The sequence below is a fragment of the Pyxicephalus adspersus genome, chromosome 3 (genome assembly GCF_032062135.1).
Source record: "Pyxicephalus adspersus chromosome 3, UCB_Pads_2.0, whole genome shotgun sequence".
Taxonomy (NCBI): domain Eukaryota; kingdom Metazoa; phylum Chordata; class Amphibia; order Anura; family Pyxicephalidae; genus Pyxicephalus; species Pyxicephalus adspersus.
Genome location: NC_092860.1, coordinates 82,968,627 through 82,993,229, shown reverse-complemented (window position 1 = coordinate 82,993,229; position 24,603 = coordinate 82,968,627). Strand labels below are relative to the sequence as shown.

Below are 24,603 nucleotides of genomic sequence, written 5' to 3'. Positions count from 1 at the left end.
TAAAATGATTAAAAAAAATTTTCAAAATAGCACAAGCACAAACAGAACAAACCTTGTTAAACGCAAATTTTGAAGGTTCAGAAGTGCTTGGTGTATGAATGGCTGTTAGTGGTGGAGGCCATGAATGTGTCATTTCCTAGGAAACATAATACAACATTGGTAAACTGGTTACCATTATTACCAAATCAATACCAGTATTATAATTCTTCACTCTATCTTGTTTTTTTGAGGAAATGATCTACCGCAGATTAAATTCTTAGTGCTGAAGAAGAGCGGACACATCTTGTGCAAACTGCCAGTAAATTCACCAAAAACTAAGCAGTTTCTAGAAAAGTCAGTAGACCAGTTATAGGAGCACTGAGAACAATCAGTTTTGTCATGATTGTCAAACGTTGTCCGTTAACAAAAGTATGACATCGAGGCTGTATTGAAAACTAGGAAATATGCATTGTCAGTGTAATCTTTTGGCACCACTGCTATGCTAACCATCTTTGACTATTTTCTCATTCTACATAGGAATAGCCAGAGGCTACCTACAAATGGCCCATTTTCAGCTATATTGGGTAGACTCCCAACTTCTGCACAACATGAACATTCAGGTAGTGCTGGTTATTCCAGAGCCGCCCTGCAATTTCACAACAGTGTGTGCTGTACCTGAGATCAGTAAATTCTTTTTTTACTGATTCCACACAGTTCACAGCTGCTTGATTTGCCTCATGTCACCATGTCGCCACTTTAATTTTTTCAGTATAAGCTCAGAAAAATTAAGTATTCTAAATGCTTACCGGCTGCCATCTTTCTGTCCATACATTTTGTATTCCCTTGCAATGTGCTTTTGAACTTTTTAGGCAAATTAACCATTTAAGAGGTGAATTCCTAGCATAACCACATTCTTCTCTCCCTCCTACCATGTTGTACCTCTCAATTTTTCTGGGATTATCCAATTTATTTGGCGTTAGCCCACCTTCTCCATTACTAATCTCCCTTCCCATATAGCTACCAGATTATTATAGAGTGTCACAAGAGTAAAGCTCCGAGTCAGCTAACCTTACATCTAAGATGTTGACAAACCGCAGATGTCTCGGGCCATTTGAAAGTCTACACAAGCTTTCACAAGTAAACAACATGCATAAAAAAGGTTAAATGCACATGGACAAACTAAAACATTTGTTTGTTGCAGGTAGTATAGTTTAACATAAAATTTAATATATTTCTATACATTATACATAAACACCATTGAACAACATATACAATACAATGTAAGGCAATGTACAAAGGTCTAGTGATTTTCACAATGAAAGAGGAAAAGTTATATATAGGAATATTTATAACCTAAATATAAAGATTTTTGTCACAGGTATTTCTCAGTTTTGTTTTTATTAAAGTAATAACACATACCTTCAAAATTTCTTCAACACAATGAGCTTCATTGGTGAAGGTCTGGAATAAAACAAATTAACATTATATACCCAGTGCTAAAAGTACGGCTATAATTTACAGCAAACACAAGAAAACAAATATGCAGATTTTCAGAGCAACCTGGTCACACAGTTGTATTTTTCAAGTGGACTGTTACCATGCATTATAAGTAGATACCAAAGGAAAGATCTCCTACATTTTTGTAGGGCCCCTTTTTAATGGGATCTGTTACCTTTTGTAAATGCACTAATTCTTCAAAACATGAAGCCTAGGGAAACTACAAAATCTAATTTCAGTATATTTGGCATCATTTCCCCCTGTATACAGTAAATTATTGTGAATCTCTTGAAAATCAAGGATCTGGCCACCTTTTACAGGTGGATAACATTATGCCACTTCCTTGCAATTAGCAGTAGTCTTGTCAGCTTGCCCTTTGTGGTTTTTCAGATGGCTGTTCAGCTGCCCATCGAGTCGATAAGATGGTCAGCCCAACTCCCAAATGAAGGAGTATGCACAGCTGACTAAACAACCCTAACCCTAATAAGAGAAACAAACAAATTTGGGGTATATGTACACAAACATACAACTACCTAATTGTCTATTTAAGCCTAGATCACATGGGATTAATATCAAGGAAGAATTTTTAAAGACGATACAGGAACTAATCAATTTTTTACTATATAACCATGAAAAGCCATGCCATAGTTAATATGCAAATTACCCAGAAGAAAACCGACAAAACCAATAATGATCAAATAGCTAAAAACCACAAGAATCTCTGTACCTTTAACAAATACTGAACATATAGTTTTCATGTGTTGGGAGAGGCTTCTGGGTATGCATTTCTACCCAAGCAAACAAGGGAGCCCTCCTAATGCATGCTCCAAAATGAAAAACTATTCAATACACTCCCAAACTGTTCCCAATCTTGAACACATCCAAAAACAAACTTGGTTGGAAACACACAAACATGTACCCATATTAAAAAATAATTAATGGATGCTCTAAAAACGAGGTCTGTTGTCAAATCAAATATTTTATCCTATAGATGAACAATGGAAAATCAAGAACCTGTCATATATTAGTAGCCGAGCTCCCATTAAAACTAAAGTGTGAAGGAAAAAAGTACATTAAATGAAGTTACTAAAGCCAAAAATGTTCTGAGTACCTAAGTCAGAAGTGACAATCAGTACCCCCCCCCCACTGGCGCTAGATAAGAATGTCTTATTTTAGAAATTTTGCACAAAATCAAAGACTGCTAAGAAAAAGTAGGACATTTATATAAACGTAATCCACAAATATTAAATCAAGTTTAGGAAAGTGTCATCCTTGGCTCCCATTCACATATTCTGTACCCATTGTGAGGCCTGTAATGAAAGCCTGCACCTTCTGCATCAGACATGTATACTCCTTCAGGCACTCTACTCGAAGTGTTGGATGGCTAGACAGAATGCAAACTGAAATTCACACACTATGGAAGTACGTTTACATTTTACAACACCCATACATATTTACACTAACAGGCAGTACTCCTAAAAGCTTTCCATGTGGTAGTCGGAACAGTCTAGCCATGCTGCCTCTTTCAAGTAAAAGTGTGGTTGAAGGTTTCCTTATATTTGCATGTACGAGATATACCTTCCCATTTAACAATGGTTTAACAAAGTTGGATGCGTTAGGGCACCTGTTACCCATTTAAGCCCATTATTTAAGCAAATCTAATCATCCCTCATAATTTACAAGTACATGTTGATCTAAAAAATTTATATCATATAAATGTACAATATATATATATATATCTCTATCTATCTTTAAAAGACAAAAAAAGCAAAGCTGTTTTTAAAGTACCACTGTACTTTAGGAACCTCTTCGCCTTCACAATATGTACATATAAATGAATATAAGCTAGTCTGAATATAGAGGGTTCCCTTTTTTACACAGTTAAATAGGACAACTGCATTGCCTCAAATATAAACCTAGGGCACAAACTGCGTCCATCATTGTTAATGTCCAAAACAGTACTCAACAAAAATACCAATAAGATTAATGTGAACAAAAATATTCATGGTGTGTGTTTTTTAAACGTTTATTTAATAGAGGGAAAAAAAAACGAGTACAATCGCATGGGCTCAGTCCTTTTTCGCACAGGTTAAAGTATTTTGAAATTTTACGTTGGCTGTGATGGGTCACTTTGTTCTTAAATGATCTTGAGTGCATTGATGCGGTGAGTGCAAATGATGCGGTGTTCTTATGTTAAGTGTGTAAAACTCTAAAAATGTCTCAGAAGAAAAAACATTTGTTGTACACTTTACATGAGAACACATTACCATTTAGTTGTGTGACCAAGGAATAAACCCATTTTCTTTTTCCAATAGCATTTCCAGGCCAAAAAAACCCTTGTTTTACACTCCAGTATATACGTCACTTACGTATGTAGGTTTATCTTCTACAGCCTTTATTGTGCAGTGATGCATATTATATAGGCACTAGTACATAATGGAAATAAATTAATCAGTACATAGTGTTTCCTACAGCTTATGAACACACAAATTCCCCCCACAAAGTATTAGTCTTTGGTTACAACAAATGTCAAATGCAGGCATGAGAAGTCCGTTTAATTTTACAGTCCATTTGCTACAGTAGAGATGTGCATTTTTTTTGCAAGTCAATGTTTTCAACATGAAAAGTGCCTCTCGGGGATTTGGTGAACATCTGCAGGTAACTACATGTAATTACTGGTGTTTAATTCCATTCCCTCATTCAGTGATGCAGATGTACGTCGACAATGAACATCAGATACAAGCACATTCAATCAAAGTTTGGAAAATGTTACTGAAAATTTAGTAATAAAAAGTAATGTCAGCCAAATATAAACATTTAGAATAAAGTATCTTCCATGATATAACAGTATGCCCTTGTTGGGTTAAATTAGTCCAGGTTAGGACTAAAACTGAAGTAGAGGTATATAACTTACACTGACAAAAGAAAACGGATCTGAAATGTGCTTTATCATGGATCTTTTTATCTTTCCTGATCTCATTCTCTAGGTTGCTTTATTCTGAGTGAAAAAAAGTCTGCAGCCCTGACAACACAGAAAGGTAATTACTGCTGGGCCAGAAATAATCATAAGGTCACATCTGCATTGGATAATGCGAAAAGTATATGCCCTTTTTTTTTGTAGCTGTTCTGAGATCTGTTTTTATATATAACTTTATATATCACCCAGGATCCATATTTGACTATTTCTACCACTAAAATGAACGTAAACATTTCTCCGTACCAAACGGATGCATGTAACCCAAACATTACATACTCAATAAGGATGTATTTCGGTTTTAAATAATGACTGTGAAAACGTTTCATGGACTTGTGGCTCCAGTAAACACACAAGTTTGTTTTTATGAGTTTATTTATTTATTTTTGTTACTAGTTCTTTAAAATGTTAGGTACTAACACAAAGGTGATAAACTGGTTTGTTTTGTTCAAAGTTGTGCTGATTTGCCTTCAGGGCAAAGTGCAAAATGATCTTTTTTGGGCAGTCTCCACAACACACAAGCTTGTATTTACATTTCCATGTGTAGAAAGTGGAGAGCTTCATGGGGGTGTAGAATTTTCCTTTCTTGCCTGCATCAGAAAGCTGCTCTTAGTGTCAAAGAGTAGCTGCCAACTTGTATATGGAAAGGGACAGTATTTGCCAAATGAAAATTGCATCAGTGCTTCTGACCTTTATTATACCTTTCTATTATTCTAGAAAAGAAAAACAAAAATCCCTGTCACTTCACTGGGAGTGGGTAACCTGTCACTCAGTAGCTACAAAAACAAGTAGGTACTATGAAGCTGAGGGCCTATTACTGTCTATAGTAAATAGTTAGCAATACTGAGAAGGGTTTACTAAAAGATTGTTTTGTGGTTTTTAAAAGCAGCATTGTAGTGTTGAAAATAGTGAATTTGTACAATTACCAAGAAAAAAATATTAATAACATGTTACTAATGAAAGGAATAATTGTCTGTTATGTTCACTATACACACATACAGTTATAGGTGGCACTACTGCAAAGAAAAAATGGCACATACTCCAATAAAGTGGATACTGAAAATCAGTAGAAATGTTGGTAATATTCTATATAAAAACAAAAAAAAATGACAAAAATCAGAAGGTCTATATTTCAGGAGTTAGGTAATTCTTTGTGGGAATTACTTAAGGTGTCTGTATGAAATGTAATTTGGAATATCTACCACTGCATTATACATACTCACTATCCACTTTATTAGGTAGAGCTGTTTTAACAGTTTGTTAACTCAAATCTATGATCAGCCAATCACCAGAAGAGGGGGGAAATAATAGTATTTAGGAAATTTTAACAGGATCAGAATCTGGTGTCAACATGAAAGCATAAATTCATCTAATCAATGGTTCATGCTGCTGGTGGTGTAATAGTGGGGGGGGAAATTTTCTTAAACTAAACTACTTTAGTTTTAAACTTTGAGCACCTTTGAACCAATTGAACATCATTAAAAAGAAGTAATTTCAGATCCCAATCCAATAGAGCACCTTTTAGATGTGGTTTAATGGATGTGCAGCAAACAAATAAGCGGCAACTTTGTGAGGCTGTCATGTCAATATGGAAAAAAAATATTTCCAGTAACTTGTTAAATCCATGACAAAGATTAATGGCAGTTCCGAAAGCAAAAGGGGGCCTAAACCAGTACTAGCAATGTGCATCTATATAAGTGGCCAATTAGTTTATAATAAGCAGTTGCTTGATCCTGCCAAACGTCATGTTTCTGGGTAACAGCGGATACAGATAATAGAATCACCCCAACTAACAGATTACTGAGGAAAGAATTACTCCAGATAGAAGTAATATCATCGATATCCCCCATCCGAGGTGCGTGGCTCAACTTCCTCCTACTCCCTGCAACGTCCATTCACTGCCTAGCAATGAAATGTATTTATGCGCCAAACCAGCAGACAGAGAAGCTAATACATACGACCAACATAACTAAGCCAACAATGTCTAAAATGGTGGAGGGGGGGTTGAAGTCAATCTGACGTTATTGGATGCAGGAGTATAGTTTAATCAAACTTTTCACTAGCTGCTAGTGTGTGGCTAATATGCACTGTACAACGCAATAAGTCAGTTGAGGCTTTAAAAAAACAGAATTGTAAGTTATATCCATTTTTGTTATGTTAATTACTGCATTTTAAAGTATCATTAGCTTCCACAGGGTGGTACAATAGACAATACATAATAAAGACACTTAAACAGGGTGAGAAATATGGATAAAGCCCAGGTGAACATATAGGCTTGGAAAATGAACATAGCTATGAGGATAGCAAGGGTGAGTGAGTGCCAAACTGATGGTAGGAGGAAGTGGAGAAACACCAGAAAATTCTGTGTGTCAAAATAAGTGACTAGAGAGCATGGGGGGTTGTTGCTAGTACAGCAGAGGTTGTGTTTAGGATGGTATTTAGAATTTGGATATATGGAAAACCATACTGTTGAAAGCTTGGTAAGTAAAGCAGATCCTAGATATACCTTCCAATGTTGCTCAGTTTTCTTGTTACAATCCTAACTTATATCCTTTGGTGAGCGACCAATGGTGGTACTTGTTGCAGTGGGCAGCATCAGAGAAATCAGAGGTCATTGAGGATGGACCAAGTTGGAAGTGCATGCACAAACAGTTTGGTGGTACCATCAGTGAGAAAGGAGCTCCTGAGAGATTATTTTTTGTTTGATTTTTTTTAATTCAGGCAAGGATTAGAGTCCCATTGTAAAATATTGACAGTTTAATTTTTTTCTGTATTTAGTTGAAGATGGCAAGAAGACATGAAGGAGAAAACAGTATCATTCCAGTCAATGAATAGTCTTGTCGTGGCCACCTATTGTTCTACATTCACACAACATTACCTTTGGACAATTTACTGGCCATCAACAGATGTCTACATCACTTGACAGAACCAGCAGACATTCATTGTCACTTTGGATTATGAGTTGCCACTGGTTTATCCAATACCGCTAATTACTAACTGGGATACTGTTCTCAGCATAACTACTGACAAGAACACAGAAGAAACGTAAAAGGGAACTTCAAAAACCCTAAGGCTATGTAGACACATGCAATATTTGTCGTTGGAAAGGATCTTTCACGGTCCATTCCAACGACTAACGACTGCACAATGCATGAATGAGTGCCGAACCCCTTCACTTCCATTAAGATCGTTCGTTGTTCATAGATCCGGCAGGACGGTCGTTTGGACGATGAGTGGTGTACACACGCCAGATTCTCGTTCGATATAGGCCCCGAGATGATTATCAGACGAGAACCATTGCACATGTGTACGTAGCCTTAGATCAGTACCTATACATAAATGAATCTATTTGTCATCATTACTTATTATTGGCGCCATAAGGCCCATCTAAAAGCTCCACACTACATCAAGTGCAGCAATCTCGCTGTACTATTAAACATTTCTATTAGTAAGGATTGGGGGTGTCAACCCTTTACTTGTGAATACTGCTAGATGCTGGTCTTGGCATGGAGACAACTCACCCCAGCTTTTTGAGTATTTAATTAACTTTTGAATTGGAGGATAACTGTGCCATTACATGCGGAGATCGATTTACAATCTTCTCCATTGGCATTTTTCCCTGTGACTTCTGTTGGCTTTAAACTGGCCAATGCAGTCATGATAAACTGACTGCATTGGCCAGAATCTGTACCCAGAACCAAACCTCATATACCTATAGACACCTTAAGACCGAAGTAAAGTGATAATCGGGGTACAGTTTGTGCAGACATCATTGTTAACAGGAACTTTTTTTGTCCCCGGATTAAGGGGGGTCAGATTGAAAAGCAGAACATACATTTATTAATACACAAACATTCAGGTTGGTATTAAACAAGAGACCTCTAGGCTACATTCAAGATGCTCATTTTAATTACAATAGTACAACTTACTCTTTCCTAGCGTTTTGGTTTTGGTCTTAAACGAAAAGAAAGAAAGAAAGAAAGAAAAATGACTCAACCCTTTTCAAGTGCCAGCAAAAGGCAAAAGTGTTAGGAATAGGTTAGCTGCCCAAAATGCTAAAAAAGTTCCTGTTTAAATCCTAATTTGGCTGATACTCACTGATCACAGAAAGGAAAGTACACCTTTTACTTCCAAATACTTCTGAGCTGAACTTTCTCTTATGTTAAGAGAGTCATAAAACCGAGGACATTACAGCACATTTTGCTATGCTACATTGGAACAGTAAAAGGCCATTGGGATTTTGCCTTTTCCAGGTTCCATGTTTAGTAAAGCTAGCCACACACTGTCAGATCCTTCGCCCAGACGAACAAGGATGCTACAAGCAAAAACCCTAACCAATTCAATGTATATCTGTCAAATTCAGATAAACGCGTGCTGGGTCTAAACGCGTGCTGGGTCTAAACGCGTCATCAAAATGGCTCAGTAGACCGCAATGTTGCATTGTAGTAGGAGATCCTGGTTCATTTTAAAGCTGGGGTTGCAAAAACAAATTGTTTGCCCTCTCTCTCAATTCATGTATTTCTTGCTTGTACTTTTTAACAGTGAGGAATGAAAAAAAGGACAATAAGGAATAAGAAAGTGATAAAAAGCAAATGGGCAAAGCACAGGTTTATTTTAATGAGAGGAGGCCAAAACTATAGGAGTTAGACTTTAGGCCAGGTTTATGCTATATAAAACAATAGTGTGCAGAAGAGCATCTCTGGACACAGACGCATGTGTTTAACTTTAATGATGATACATTAGAAGATTGACACATGGGTCTCAGAAAGTAAGAAATGCAGCTACAATGAATACAGAATGATTAAAAAAAATGGATGCTTTATGAGTATAAAACAATGATTAATGAGAAAAGAAGGGTGGTAGGGTGAAAGTTTGCTATACAAAGTAGGAATCCATGAACCCATTTTGTCTGATGTTAACAGGAACACTGTGGGTAACAGTATTGTTTTACCTTGGACCATAATCCATAGAAAAATTACCAGAATCTTGTTGAATCCAATTTGTAAATTAATCAGGCTCTTCTGAAGGCAAAACTTTTGTTATAACCAGTGCTAGATAGATATAACTAATAAAGGAACCACCGAGTTAATTCTAGCATATTAAAAGGTTTTATTACACAGCTATTCATAATTCCCTGTCCTCTGTAAAGAGATGTAAAATGCATTAAAATAGAACTGCAGCTAAACATACAGAAATTTTAGATGGGAGTCCATTTACAAAAATCAATGAAATTTTACAAATCACTTTCCCCATTACTTTTTTTTTTTTACTTGCTACTGTTGTTTCTCATATCACTTGTCTGCATTCACAATGCAGGTGCCTTTCCTGAGCTGCCTAAACACTGCCACCTTCAGCTGCTTGCCTGAAAACATGCTATCCAGACTGTAGTTTCCAATACACCAAAACATTTGTGGCTCGCATTTCATACTTTTCTGGTTTCCTGTTAATTACCACAGCACTAAGAGTGATAGGATGTCGGGTTATATCAGTATTTAAAAATGCATTTACCTTCTCCATAATGTGGCATTTTACTGTAAAAGGAGCTACACTTTAAAATACACAATAAGCAGCTCAGCAATGAAAAGTATACAGATGTTACCTATTCTCCAAAACAGGCCAACCTTTCACTGGCATAAAACAATTTGTGATTTCACAAAATTATATATTTCTTTTTTTCCGACACCCAAAAAATGACCATTTTTAGAACAGTTCAATAGAAAAGTACAGTATTTACAAAATATAGATCTCATTAGGTAAAAAGCTACAATATACCTTGTCCATACACGCATTTATTTATTTTTAATGTAAATGACCATTTCATTTACAGAAAAGATGAGATTAATGTTTCCATGCTACATACATTGTAAATAAACTGTACTGATCCAATTACTTTAACTGAAAACTGTGTTCTGGAAAAAGTAGGAAGAAAAGCAATTGTTTTATAATACACACACGATCAGCTGTAATATAACACCATTCTCCATCCCACTCAACTGGTTTTAGCTCAATGATAATGGATCTGTCAATTCAAAACTTCTAGATTTGTTCATCATATCATAAAATGATCAGGTTTATAGATTTATGGACAACATCACAATAATCCATATCCACGAGAAGTCATTTTCACAAGTCTTTTTTTATTTTGGCTCCGATCATGAAACAATTTATGTCTTCCTTTATTTAGCAGCCGGTTCAATTCCCAGAAGACTATACCACTTGGGAAGAAACTGGTATTGTGCCCATAGAAACAAATCTGTGTTTGATTCAGTGAAAATGTGTCAAACGTGGTGACGTCCACTTAAAGTCTATACTCGCATAACTCACTTTTAATAAAAAAAGAAGCAAACATATATACACACATATACATGGAAAAAAACCTATGTCTGAACACTGATTGGCGGCATTGCTTTGTGACTTTTCATTTACAATCTAGATATTTGTACTTTATCTATCCCAAGAAAATGCTGAAGTTCTGCTTTAAGAGTGTGACAACGTTTTAGTTGTTTCAAGTCTGCTAAAACGATTTTTGTCTTATTTATGTAGAGAAATTAACAACAGGTCAACAGATTTACTAGAATGAGACACATGAGAGCCGACTGGTTGCTAAAAATAAAGCACTTCACTTTTTTTTTTGTTCGCACAGGTCCAATAGTATCCTTCTTAGAAGTACTGCCACAAAAAAAAAAAAAAAAAAAAAAAAAAAAACACAAGCAAAAATCTCCTTGCTATTGCATACTATTTTATTGATGGATAGGAAATAGCAGTTTATTCATCAAAACTATCTGCAGATTAGGTATTTCATAGGATTTAACATTTGGGTCTACACTAACATTGAAGCTTTTACTGTAAAATGGCCATCTCATGCAAAGCAAAGAGGAAACCACCATAAACACAGGTGACTAAACCAGCCGCACGTACGACAGCACATCAAGGGAGAGACATTCTGTAACATGCTATATAGTTAATTGTTCTTCATGTTACCCTAGGGTTTATTCTGGGAGGGACGCGTACAACTCTCTGTTGATTTGCCTTACAAAATGCAGATAGGTCATACAAGATATAAATATATTATTCTCATACACAGAGATCTCAAACCATATAGTCAAATATCAACAAATCAAGCCAACCACATGCACAATACGAACATGAACAATAAAGCAATCGTGTCCATATCAATTATATCAGGTAAAAACTTGGTCATCACTTTTTGTTTTTCGTACAACTTTCACTCAGTGTAAACAGCTCACACATTTGTTTATTTGTTAAGAAATCAGGTGGGATTAAAAAAAATAGTTGGATGTCATGGGCATGTATTATCTATAAATGCAAATCTCTTGATGAAGCTGTGGCTTGGACCTTATCTGGAGATTATTAAGCATATGTCTGACACCATCAAAGCCAAACATTCCCTATCTCTGTTTACAGTGATTTCAAGCTGAAGGAAAAAAAAAAAAAAAAAGAAGGAATCCAATGGCGATATGGAGTACTTGGAGTACTGAGTACCTGGTTACCGCTGACAGCTGATCACAGTGCGAAGACGATCTTACCTCTGTGAACATGTCTTACATCCCTCCTACATGGCCACAAGCTTTGTCTGTCTCCACACCAGCCCACTTGTCAGTCCTAATCAGTGTTAACAGGTTAGCCTGCTTTCTCCTGGCAGCTCCACGGTAGCTTTCATAGGAAAGAACTTTTAATCTCTTCCCTCGCACAGGCAGGGCCATGAGAAGGCTCGCTGAGCTCCCAGGCATAACTCCCTTGGCTGCGCTCCTAAAAATGCTCTCTCAAGTAAATGGTTGCTTAGCAATATTTGCCTTCCCCTCTGTATATTTGAAATTGGCAACATCTGTCCCTCTGGCAGTTCGCTGACTAGCGTTAAGACGACATGGTGAGCAGCGGATCACACAGGTAAGCACACCCACTATTCTGAAATGGCCTCAAGGTCGGATTGAAAGCTCGCTTCTTTGAATTTTATTGAGCGAGTTATCTTACAGTCGGGGAGGGGCGGCAGGTGATGAAAGCTACAGTGCTCAGGGGACCTCCTTAGTAACCTCACAGAGTAGTAAGAAAACACCTGCTAGCTCCGAGCCATGAGCCCAACAACATTAAAAAAAAAAAAAAAAAAAAACACATACAGGCGAGTTGTGTAGCCAACAAGGATTTTATGACCCACAATACCTTCTGCAAATAGTATATTATAAAATATAATCGCACACATATGTCCACAAGAAAAGAAAATATATATCAAACTGTCTGAAATGTGTAAATAGAAAAGCAAATTTGCATATTATACCTTTTCAACTATATTTTGTTTCAGATATGAATGGTCAATCCACAGTATAAAACAATCAACAGTATAATGTATCCCATGATCTACCTAATAAAAACCAATAGGAAGTAACAGAAACACACAGAATAGCTGGTTTTGACCCCAAGCCCAGACACAAAGCAAACATTAGGATCAGTGTTCTTGGGTCTTCTGTTTAACAAACATATACATATTTATAAATTGGACCCTTTACCTTTGTAAGTTAATGCGTTGATGTAAGCTGTCAGAATGCATATAGTCCATCAATATGGTGGTTTAGCGGCTAGTGCCATATTTAAGTAGTGATCAGCATCATTACCACTTTACAGACGACCAGACAACACCCAACACATAGCGTTGATAGTGTTGAATGCTGTAAACCACAAAAGAAATAAGTGGCGTTTGTGTCAATCATCCTGAGTGCCAATTTGGACATGATGGCTACATTTTAAAAGTAGCACATGCAGTTGGAATGAGAGTAAATGGGCCACATGTCCCAAGAGGTTCTAATTCCCTTTTAGAATAATTATGGTATGGTGATAAAGCATTGATTGCCACTATACAAAATCTAGTTGCTTTCTGGTGTTTTAGAAGTGGCTATCAGATTCAACACAATGGAGAATTTACTTTCCCTCAAGCCCCCATCACTTGAATGAATTAAAGTGTTTACATAGGTGGTTTTGAAAGGCAGTTGTCCAGAGTTTGTCACCTGTTATGGAGCATGCCGTGTTCTCTGATGTCTCTTTCAGCATCTGGTATACAGTTGTCTCTTGTTCAACAAAGTTTAACTCCTGAACTTCTGCTAAAGCTTGTCAACACTGACAAACACATACACAACTGTACACAGATAAATATGTGGTTGAGAAACGGTGACCACACTGCTTCACAACAATCCATGTGAAAGTCCTTAATAAAATATTTTAAAAGTGTATATTATGCCTACAGGGAAAAAAAACAAAAATATTGGAAAGCAAAGGGTTAAAACCACTGTCAGTAAATTTGTTGTCTATGTTCCACTGGGGAGATCTCCCATTACTTCCTCCGCTGAATATGCAACCGGAAATTAAACAAAACCTCTATAAAAGTAAAAGAATTTTTTTTAACATTGCTAGAAGTTTAGGAACCTAAATTTGACTTGGTATTGGCCAAGACCGAAATACTGTCGAACTGAAAGTAGGCCTGGCTAATGACCAGTGGTGGGGCACAGTAAATTTACCTAGGATTTGAAGAATTTATTGGAGAAGTTAGATAATTGCTTGATACATATCCAATTTTGCCAGACATACTAGAGTAAGAGAAATAATTTTAAGGCCATTGTTTAACTCTAAACCAGTGACCTGTATAAGTGCTGCCTATAGACAACAATGGAGGATTAGGAAATAAGGATTTCATGGTTTATGCACTCATTTTTTAATGTACCATTTTACTGAAAAAATGTGCAGGTCCTGGACCTTTCAAAGCAGTACGTGAAAAATGACAAACAAAAGGTCTGGTCACCCAAGATAAAAAAAAAAAAAAAAAGAGCTGGTCTGAAAATTACACTTGGAAATGCATTTTTGTTTAGTTGGATCTCACACTTGTTTTTTTTTTTTAAATTTTGGGTGGTGAATTTAGAAATGACTCTAGTTTTTTGCCATCACATCTAGTTTTTACGATACAGGGTAGTCTCCATTTTTTTCAAAAAACTTACAAATTTTCCATACAATGAAAAAATAATGAAATAATAACTTAAATGTACTATTTAAATTTCTTTTGTTCATACAAAGGATTCGAAAACATTTGAAAATTAATCGGATAAGCGGTTAAAGTAAAAATGTACGCTTATAGCTTTTCCTGAAGTGTTCAGTGTTAGGACAATCCCGCAGGATGCTCCAACAATAGTCAGCCATCATATGTACATCCCATCTACCCTGATACTGTCCTTCTATGACTTTCAAATCTTGTTTGAATCGTTCACATTGCTTATCACTGACTGAACCAAGGTGCCCCACATGCACAGATAACAGAGATACTTAAGCTGCGTACACACTTCCAATTTTTATCGTTCAAAATGAACGACGAACGAACGACGAACGATCGGGCAAAAATCGTTTGTAAAAAAAGTAACCAACGACGCCGACGAACGAGGAAAGTCGTTGGAAATGAACGACCGGACCGGCGGATCGGATTGGACGACAATCGTTGACCATCGTTTGTGTGTACGATTGTTCATTGATCGTCCATGGTCTGAGCATGCGTGATGAACGAATGTTCGTTCACTTCCTGACGTGCACGTCACTTCCTGTATCGCTCAAACGATCGCATCTATTGTGTGTACAATATCTACGAACGATCGTGTCGTTATCTGTATGTACAGGATCGGTGCTATACGATCGTTCGCAGATATCGTGCAAGATCGTTCGTCGTTCGTTTACCAACGATAATAATTGGAAGTGTGTACGTAGCTTTAGTGTATCCGGGTTGCTGACCAATTGTGTTGGTGATATTGCAAAAACTCAATGACCCTCTTTAGGTCTGCATATTCTTCACAAAGAAAAACTGAATGGCCAATTGGGACTGACCCAAATATATTGCCATTGTGAAGGAGTACACACTTTAAGCTTCGCTTTGAGCCATCAATGAAAAGTCGCCATTCAGTTGATTTATAGATTGTAATTCCCAATTCCTCCATTAAACCAGGTATGTTATGGCAATACACAAAGCCACCGTCAGTTCTAAAGTACTGCAGAAATGCAATTTCTCTGGTTCGAAAGTACGATACCTTCGTTCCTTCTTCAAGTAAGTTTTTCTCACGCAGTCTTGATGCTAGGAGTTCTGAAGCCTTCTTCAACACTCCTAAAACCATGTGCCAAATCACTTAAGTCTTCAATTTCAAACTCTTCATCATTGTTGTCACCTAGTTCATCACCATAACCATGTTCTTCAAGAGAGGGTAGTGTAACGAAAACCCGGCACTGGGATTTCATCTGAATCAGCCACTGGGGGTAAAGCCAATGGTAGACTAGGATACTCTATGTTACATTTATTTTTCTTGTTATATCCTGAAGTTTTCACTATACAAAAATAAATGTCACCTAAATGATCTCCTGGCTGTTGCCAAACCATAGGTATACCAAAATAGCATCTTATCATGTGTTCCCTTTGTCAACATCCGTAAACCCTCAACACACTGTTTGCACACTTTATGAGGGGCCCAAGACTTATCTTGATCACCAAGTTTAACTTTGAAATATGCCAAATAGGCTTGCTCTACAAATGTGCTGATGTTCGCCCTTTGACTGGGAATGGTGAAACTGCCACAGATATGACAAAGTGAATCGGGGTTGTTTAGGCACTTACGATGAGAAACAGCAGAGCCACACATGATCCGAAAGAAAGGAAATACGTGTGTAGATAGAAAAATAAAATTTTGCTTATTCACTACGTAGAGCAGCACACAACCTCTGACCACACTGTCTTGTATGTACCGTATTTTTCGGACCATTAGACGCTCCGGACTATAAGACGCACCAGGTTTTCCGCACGGGAAAACAAGAAAAAAAAAAATTCATTTGATTTCCCCTGAGATCCAGCGTGCGGCACTTGTGCCCGCCCATGAAGGCGGCGCCGATCGGCATTCATGAAATCAATCGGCGCCGCCTTCGTGGGCGGGCACAAGTGCCGCACGCTGGGACACAGAGGAGGAACACAGACATTGGCAGATAGCAGCCTCCTACAGAGGAGGAACACAGACATTGGCTGCTATCTGCCTCTGTCTGTGTTCCTCCTCTGTGTTTCCCTGTCTTCCAGCGTAGGACACTTGTGCCCGACCCACAAAGGCGGCGCCGATTGATTTAATGAATGCCGATCGGCGCCGCCTTCATGGGCGGGCACAAGTGTCCTACGCTGGAAGACAGGGAAACACAGAGGAGGAACACAGACAGAGGCAGATAGCAGCCTCCTACAGAGGAGGAACACAGACATTGGCTGCTATCTGCCTCTGTCTGTGTTCCTCCTCTGTGTTTCCCTGTCTTCCAGCGTAGGACACTTGTGCCCGACCCACAAAGGCGGCGCCGATTGATTTAATGAATGCCGATCGGCGGCGCCTTCGTGGGCGGGCACAAGTGCCGCACGCTGGGACACAGGAAGAGGACACTGGCTGCGGGGACCGGCGGGGATACAGGTAAGTAAAAAAATATGCATTCGGACCATAAGACGCACCCTGATTTTCCCCCCACTTTAGGGGGAAAAAAAGTGCGTCTTATGGTCCGAAAAATACGGTAAATTAATAGCCTATACAAATCCACGCTACAGTAATCGCATTAATATAAGTGGTAGAAAATAAACCTGATGTGATAGAAGAAAACTAACTGCACTTTGAGAATCAGCATACCTGTTTTAGCGTAAATAAGTTTAAAAATGTAAGTCAACAAACAATTTGTTCAAAATTATTCCCCAGTGTTATCAATGCACTCAAGGAGGAAAAAAAATGTGCAGCCCCTCTGCACTGCACCTCAGATATTAGCGTGATAAATTTTAATCTAGGAAAGGTTCATTTATATGCTGCCTGATAGGCGTTGCCTGCTTTCACTGAAGATTCTGGTGCCCCAAGATTACCTTTGCTTAGTCACATTTATACTTTCTTAAAGTAAAACTAATAGTATATCATCTTCTTACTGCCACTGAAACCACAAGGATCATATCCAAAGGAGCTGTACTGATAGGACTCCTTTCTCTTCAGCTGTTAAGGCAGTAGAGTTTGTTTACTGAAGGTGCAGGCTACATACACTGCGCCACTTGCAATCCAAGCGGAAAACCAAATAGGCACACCAGTGTATATACAATACAATTGTCCCATTGTGCAAATATATCACAGGCCAATGGTCAAAATGAATTAAAGTGAAAGTATAGTCTTTAATGCTTTTTCTAAATACACGTAAAAGATATATAAAGTATAAGTGTAAAGAAAACTTTAACAGATGAGCCAAAACGAGACATACTAAAGATTTGCAGACAAATTATGTAGGGATATTAGGACTTGAAATCTTCTAAAAATCCACACTGAAACCTCTAGGTATTGAAACTTTTGAAATGCTATCTGCCAGGTTAGTGTTTTTGTCGTCTTTATTGGCAAGTTCAGCTTTTTACAATAGACCCTCTGCAGTCTAATCATATGAAACATCCACAATGCTACAGATCGCTATTTTTCACCAATGAAAAACAAAAAACCTAGATGGCATAAAGACATCTGCGTTTATATACAAAGCTGTGACAAAATGTAAATGGGCTACCTCTTTTATCCTGAGCTTTGTTGAAAAGAACAGATAAATACTAATTATTGCAAATTCTTTAAATTACCCATGTTAGAAAAAAATAAATACTATTCGAAAACCCTTCCCTTGATATTTGTATTAGAAAAATTGAAAAAGAAGGAAGTGAATGGCTTGGGGATGACCAGGTCAACCCCACATTTTAGGCATACCTACAACATTGCTAAACCAGACCACTTTGACAGATACTTCTGACCCCTGCCACTCACCTTCTGAACAAATGTTACAATGCAAGTACTGAGCAGAGGGCTGCTGCACATATATAAGTGGCTATTGAGCTGTAAGGCAGCCTGAACAGTTTGGTAACCCAATGGTCCTTAGTGCACCTGTGCCCAGACTATGAACACTTAATACATACATATGCTAAAGAATATGCTAAATGTAATACCTCTGACTGCTTTTAAATATGATTATGTCATTTCCATATTACGTAGGATTAAGATCACACCAAAACGGTTAAGGTGGTTTTGAAAAGTTTAGACAGAGCCCCTAATCTTTAGCGAGATGGTAGTCTGCATTTTACAATGCCATACACACACACACACGGCTTAACTCAAGCGCCTATTGCTTGCTGAAACGAAAAGCATTAATGCAACTTAGGATGTATTCAGAAACTGCAGCCTCTCCATTTCATAACCTAATTATATTGTTTATACTCCACCCCAGCTCTCCACAAATCATGTTCAGACAAATAGTGTGATGAACAAGACAGAAAAAATGATTCATATCACAAAATGCCAATAAATATTTGCAGCATGCATACATGTCACAAGAAGTCTCGACCAAAGTACTACAAGGCTTTGGGAAATAAATTACAAGAAATGTATAAAACAGGGGTCAGCAAACTCCGGCCTTTAGGCCAGATATGGCCTAGCTGGTAGTTCGTTCCGGCCTAACACCCCCTGGCCGATCTGGCCTAATGCTGCCCGAGTTTCGGTGCCACCCCCTTGCAGTTGCTCCCCTATTTACCGCGGCCGGCCCTGATACTTCCGCCGCCGCAGTAAATAGGGAAAGCTCCAATGCATACGGAGGAGAGTGATTTCATGTGGGGGGGCGTTCCCTAGTGGTGGGTGGAGCCATTAGGGTGGGTCTGGCCTAGTTTGCTCCTGCCCACCCCCAAGGTTTTAAATTCAAAACCCAATGAACAGGTTTTCAACTACAGCAAGACGTGCCTCACTCTTGCCAAGGACACACATTTAACAGCGGACTCAATGTTAAATCTAATGCTATTTTTGCAAGTAGCTTGTGTGAAAACAAGTACTCATGTTATTTGCCCAACATTGACAAACCACAGATTTACTCTAAATGCTCATTTCTCTGATTAATTGCATATACCTGTTTTATACATTTTTGGGAAACTGCATTAAGCCCATTGGGCCAATATACCTGTATTCACTCTTTACAAAAATGTCTCATATATTCCTAATTGCCACAACAGAAAAGTGGAAGCCAGATACAGAAAGCCAAACAGGCAACAATTAACTGAAATGGAATATGCCTTTTAAAAAAGTTTAGGGAAATGGAGAAATGGGAAGTTACTACCCAGATATCCCAGCAAATAAAAAAAATGCATCTAAGGAACGAACATCAAAAGAGCAAAACTTTATCCTGTCCCTACCGTGTTTGACCAGCCTAAACGTCTCAGAATATAGTGTACAACCATACCCTCCAGTGCCCTTTACAGAAGTGCATGTTGATAATATGTTCCCTGGTGTGGGAGTATTATTTTATGTCTTTCAGATTGCTGGTTTAACAATGCCCTGACCCTGACCTGGAACAAACCATGGGAACAGCACTCCAAGCAGCATATTTTTGCGACCCTCACTACCAGACCAAATGATGTCATAAAAGAAGATGGTGAGCTGGTAGCTATTTGCAGGACATTGAAAAGCCCCAATTAACTTTTAACAACTCAACAAGCCAGCTTAATGAACAATGCTGCCATAATTCACTGTGTTCTCAGAAACACGCCTGTAAATACACAGCGTCGGGCACAATTAATCAGTACAGTAAGTAAGGTTCATGGCAGATTTAGGAAAGAGTTGAAGAAATACTTTTTCATTTGTATAAAAACAATATAATATGGCAATATTAAAGTATTTTTTATTATGCTCAAATGGTAAACTATACTATAGGTATCAAGGGGTCAAATAGTTTCATCCCAAGTAATTTTCTTGTGGTGTCCCTCACCATGCTTCCTGCGCTGCAACGGTAAGATAGGTAGCTCTTATTCACTAAACAGCCCAGTCATTCACACTACCCATTTCTCCTTGACAATCACTAACATTCACAAAATACAATGTGCTTTGTGATAGGCCAACAAGAAAAAGGTATCAGTGAGTTATTTCCGCTCCACTGGTCACAGGTTCCCTGACATCACTGAGTAAAAAAGCAGGACCTGCACTGGAAGTGAGGACTCTAAAGGTAAACCCAAATTCTGTAGTGCCAGTCATTGGAGAGTGAAGATAAGTAAACAAATTTGTTATGTTCTTCCTAGACAAAACAAACATTAATAATAATAATAATAATAATAATAAAACAGGATTTATATAGCGCCAACATATTACGCAGCGCTGTACATTAAATAGGGATTGCAAATGACAGACTAATACAGACAGTGATACAGGAGGAGAGGACCCTGCCCCGAAGAGCTTACAATCTAGTAGGTGGGGGAATTTCACACACAAAGGATGTGAGATATGTAGTGTGGGAAGTAGTGATGGTTTCAAATGACAGAAGAAGCCGGGTAGGCAAGTTTGAAAAAATGGGTTTTGAGTGCTCTTTTAAATGAGCAGAAATTTACCCTATAAGTGCCTTAAGGAGCCACAATGTAAAGCTACGTACACACGTCCAATGGTTCCTACCCAATATTCGGCTCAGGGCCGATATCGGATGAGAATCTGGTGCGTGTACATCGTCCGTCGCCTATCGCCTGAACGACCATCCTGGCGGATCCACGGACAAGGAACGATCCTAATGCAAGGGAAGAGGGAGAGCACGCAGCGGGGTGCCGCTCCTTCTTTCCCCCACTTCCCTCTGTATAAAGCAGAACAGTGCTGTATGTACAGCACTCGTTCCGGCATCGTGCAGTCCTTAAACGATCTTTCGCGATAATATATAATCAATAATTGGACGTCTGTACCCAGCTTTAGGGTGATTTTTTTTTTTTTTTTTTTTTTTTTTTTTTAAGGGAATCTGTCACTAGTATTTACCTCTTGTCAAGAAGCAGTAAAGCAGCTCAGTCTACATTTCAGACTGCAAAAAAGGTAGATAAACAGGTTTAATTGCAAAAGATACACTTCTGCAATAAACAATGTGCCTACATGCACCTTATTTTCAGCTATTTAGTGCCACGCATTGATATAGTACTTGATGCCAGGCCAGACCACGGGTACTCTTCCATGTTGGTAGGTTTGGCCCAGAATTCGAAGATTTTGGTATGCAGTATACCAACTGATCTATATGGTCCTGGCTAGACCTAGACGTGATGTTCAGCTGACAGCATGTAACCCTTACCAATTCAAAAACAGAGGGCATGGAAAACAGCAAATACCAACAGTCAACCAAGTGAAGTCTAAAATGTCATGGTACCTGATGAACAAAAAACTTGTCTGCTTCGCATTTTGGGCATACATTATTAAAACTCTTCAAGGCTGGAGAAAAATTTGGGAGCCCTGGGCCCAACATTACATGTCCTTAAAGATAGATCCAGCTCTCTTCCTTGTTTAAAGGATTTTGGAAACAGTCCCAAGACCATTGTTCTTGTAGTTTCTTGCTGTGTGTTATGACCTAGCCCTTCCCTGCCTCTACTTCGCCTTGTTCTCCTTCCTTTTCTTCCCCCTCCTCCACCTTTATGATCTGTTGTTTTTCCGGTATAATTTAATCAATGTAATTCCCATTGTATTTTTTATGCATACTTTCCTGTTTAATGGTGTTTAATAAAAAATTATTCAAACTATATACAACATAATACATCAGGATTAACACAGCACATGCACCTATCGTCTTGTATTCACTTATCCTAAACATGGCTGAATTACAGCAGCAGGAAGAGGATATGGAGAACACCACGGAAGCTGAGGGCACATGGGTGAGTAGAGGCTAAAAAAGGAGATCTCAATAATTAGAGAACAAAGAGGTGCCTTATACCAATTTACTTTCAGCACACTCCGTATTACAAGGATACCATACTGATGGCAGGACAGTGAAACTGGCACTCTGCCACTTGACCCAAACATTATCCTCTTATCAAATTTCAGTTTTTCAAGTACATACGGTATGTTCTCAGGAAGCTAAGCATTAAAAAGGCTTTTGTACAAGATATCACAGGACCACACAACTTGAAAAAGTATGTTCATTTTTTCCAATGAAAGAACTATAGAGCAGAGTTATGAAATCCACAGTAAAACAAGCAGGACAAATTTCTTTTGATTAATAAAATGTTGTTTTACATAGTTATCATAATACCAACTTTACAAGGGGCACATTATCAAACTGTAAGGCAAGGTAATGGTTATGTGAAAAAGGGGTTTATCACATAACTTGTTTTAAAAAATGTATGTCGTAAAAACAACTAAGGAATCGAACGCTATGCAGAAAATAAAATAAGCTCTATGTGCAACCTCTTTAAAAGCAAAACATTAATATACCAGATAAAAGTTGAAAAAGGCATATTTTTGGAACCCAAAAGGCGAACATTTGGCATAAATACAGTATAAAGTTACCATGCTGGTGGGAACTGGCGCATACTTGAATTCAAACCGACTCAAATATTCCCTACAGAGTGCTCAACTTTCAGTCACAGAATATCATGGTACCTGTCAGGATAAGCCACACTACACTTGGTGTGGTAATTACACTTTGTGTGGTGAACTCATGACTCCTGGAAGATGCCATCACCCACTGATACCATCATCACACTCCTCTGTTGATGCAGTCATCCAATTCGCTTACACAGGGTTAAGATTCCATGTCTCACACTAAATTAGCGATCGTTGCCACACAAGACATGTAGCATATTCCAAATAACATTTTTCACATGACAGCATTCCAGGGTGGTGATTTGCTAACTCACACCTAGAGAAAGAACACATGTCTTCCCCATACCTGGATGAACTGGGTATTTCTCATCAACTACAGGAGAGGAAGGGAGGACTTGGGAGCATCAGCGTGTTGGAGTCTTTGTTAAAACCAAGATTCTTTTTTTTCTTTAAAAATTTACATTAGGAATAGAAGAGATACCACATCAGAAACAATCACATCGAGAATGCTTTACTACACACACTAACTTCCAGCTGGTCATTTGAGAGTGACCATAACAAAAAAAAAAGTAATCTTTGTCAAAAACATTCATTCCCTTGTAAGCTTCTCAGGTTATTCACAATATTACTTTTTTTTTTAGTTACGGCACATATACCCTTTACATAAGTTGGGTTTGTAATTAAAACATCTTTTGTGTTTTCACAAATGTTAGCTTTTGTTTGTAGATCTTTGCATTCATTTTTTTCTGTCCTAGTCCACAAATCCGTAACTTATTGATTAATGATTATCAACCTAAATCTAAACTCTTGTCTAGTTGGGGCCACATTTGTTTGGATGTGGGTCTTATCCTTTCTTACATTTCATTACTCAACATGTGAGAAAGAATTTTTGGTGTGGCCATCTTAGTTGTCAACAGATTAAAGGAAGTTGCTCCAATTATAACAGGCGTGTGGCCAAACCTAAGAGGGGTTGTAAAACTAGCACAAAAAAGGCAATGTTTGGAAGCATAAGAGGATGTGTCAACTATTCAGGAGAGGGACCCATGGAGGTGTGTTGGCCAGAGCAGAAAGGTCCATGAAGCTGGTGACTATTGTTTGTAGGTCCTATCTGTAATATTGTAATATTTATTATATGTGTATTTGTGTCTGTCAATTTATAGGTCTCTGTGCAATTTTTTTTTTCAGAACTGTTGTACGCTCACTCCTTAATTGATGACCACCCCAGGACTTGCAAGGGGAATTTTTTTTACTGAATATTCATATATTCAAAATGAATAGGGATTTTATTTTCAATAATAATTTTCTTACACCGTTTTCCCTTACTATCATGGAGGAAGATGAAGAAATTAATGAACTTTTTAAAGAACTACTAAAAATAAAGGAAACATTGTGAACCCAATCATTAAAACTATAGATTCTTGAACACAATGCAATTTCAGAAATTAATAAAAAAAATAACCTGGTGATCCTACTCTCCTATCATGAACATAACTGTTCATGACAAAACTCTACTCTGTGTTCCTGCGTTTTCACACTGGCTTTTGATAGAGACTTTCACATGCGCAGACATTGTGTATGGTTACCACTATCAGCAATCTACTATGAGAAATGTATTGCAGCTTTCAATCAAAAGCATCTAAACATGAAGTAGAAGAAAGTGGCTACAAGAAAGAAAAAAAAAAAAAAGGCAGCACTGAGATCTTCAAAAGGTTGAGAAAAAAAAAAGGGGGAAACAAGAAATTTAAATTTCTATTACTAATAAGACAATACTTTTAT

General features: G+C 37.9%; 1 protein-coding gene across 3 annotated transcripts in view; it reads right to left on the bottom strand.

Moving 5' to 3' along the window:
• AFF1 (ALF transcription elongation factor 1) overlaps positions 1-24,603 on the bottom strand; it is a 71,306-nt gene that overhangs the window by 25,217 nt on the left and 21,486 nt on the right. For all 3 annotated transcript variants that reach the window (XM_072405472.1, XM_072405470.1, XM_072405473.1), the window contains exons 4-5: positions 1,399-1,440; positions 53-136 (exon numbers count right to left, since the gene is read on the bottom strand). In XM_072405472.1, coding sequence (XP_072261573.1) covers positions 53-136; positions 1,399-1,440 — 126 coding nt within the window. The remainder of the gene's footprint in view (positions 1-52; positions 137-1,398; positions 1,441-24,603) is intronic.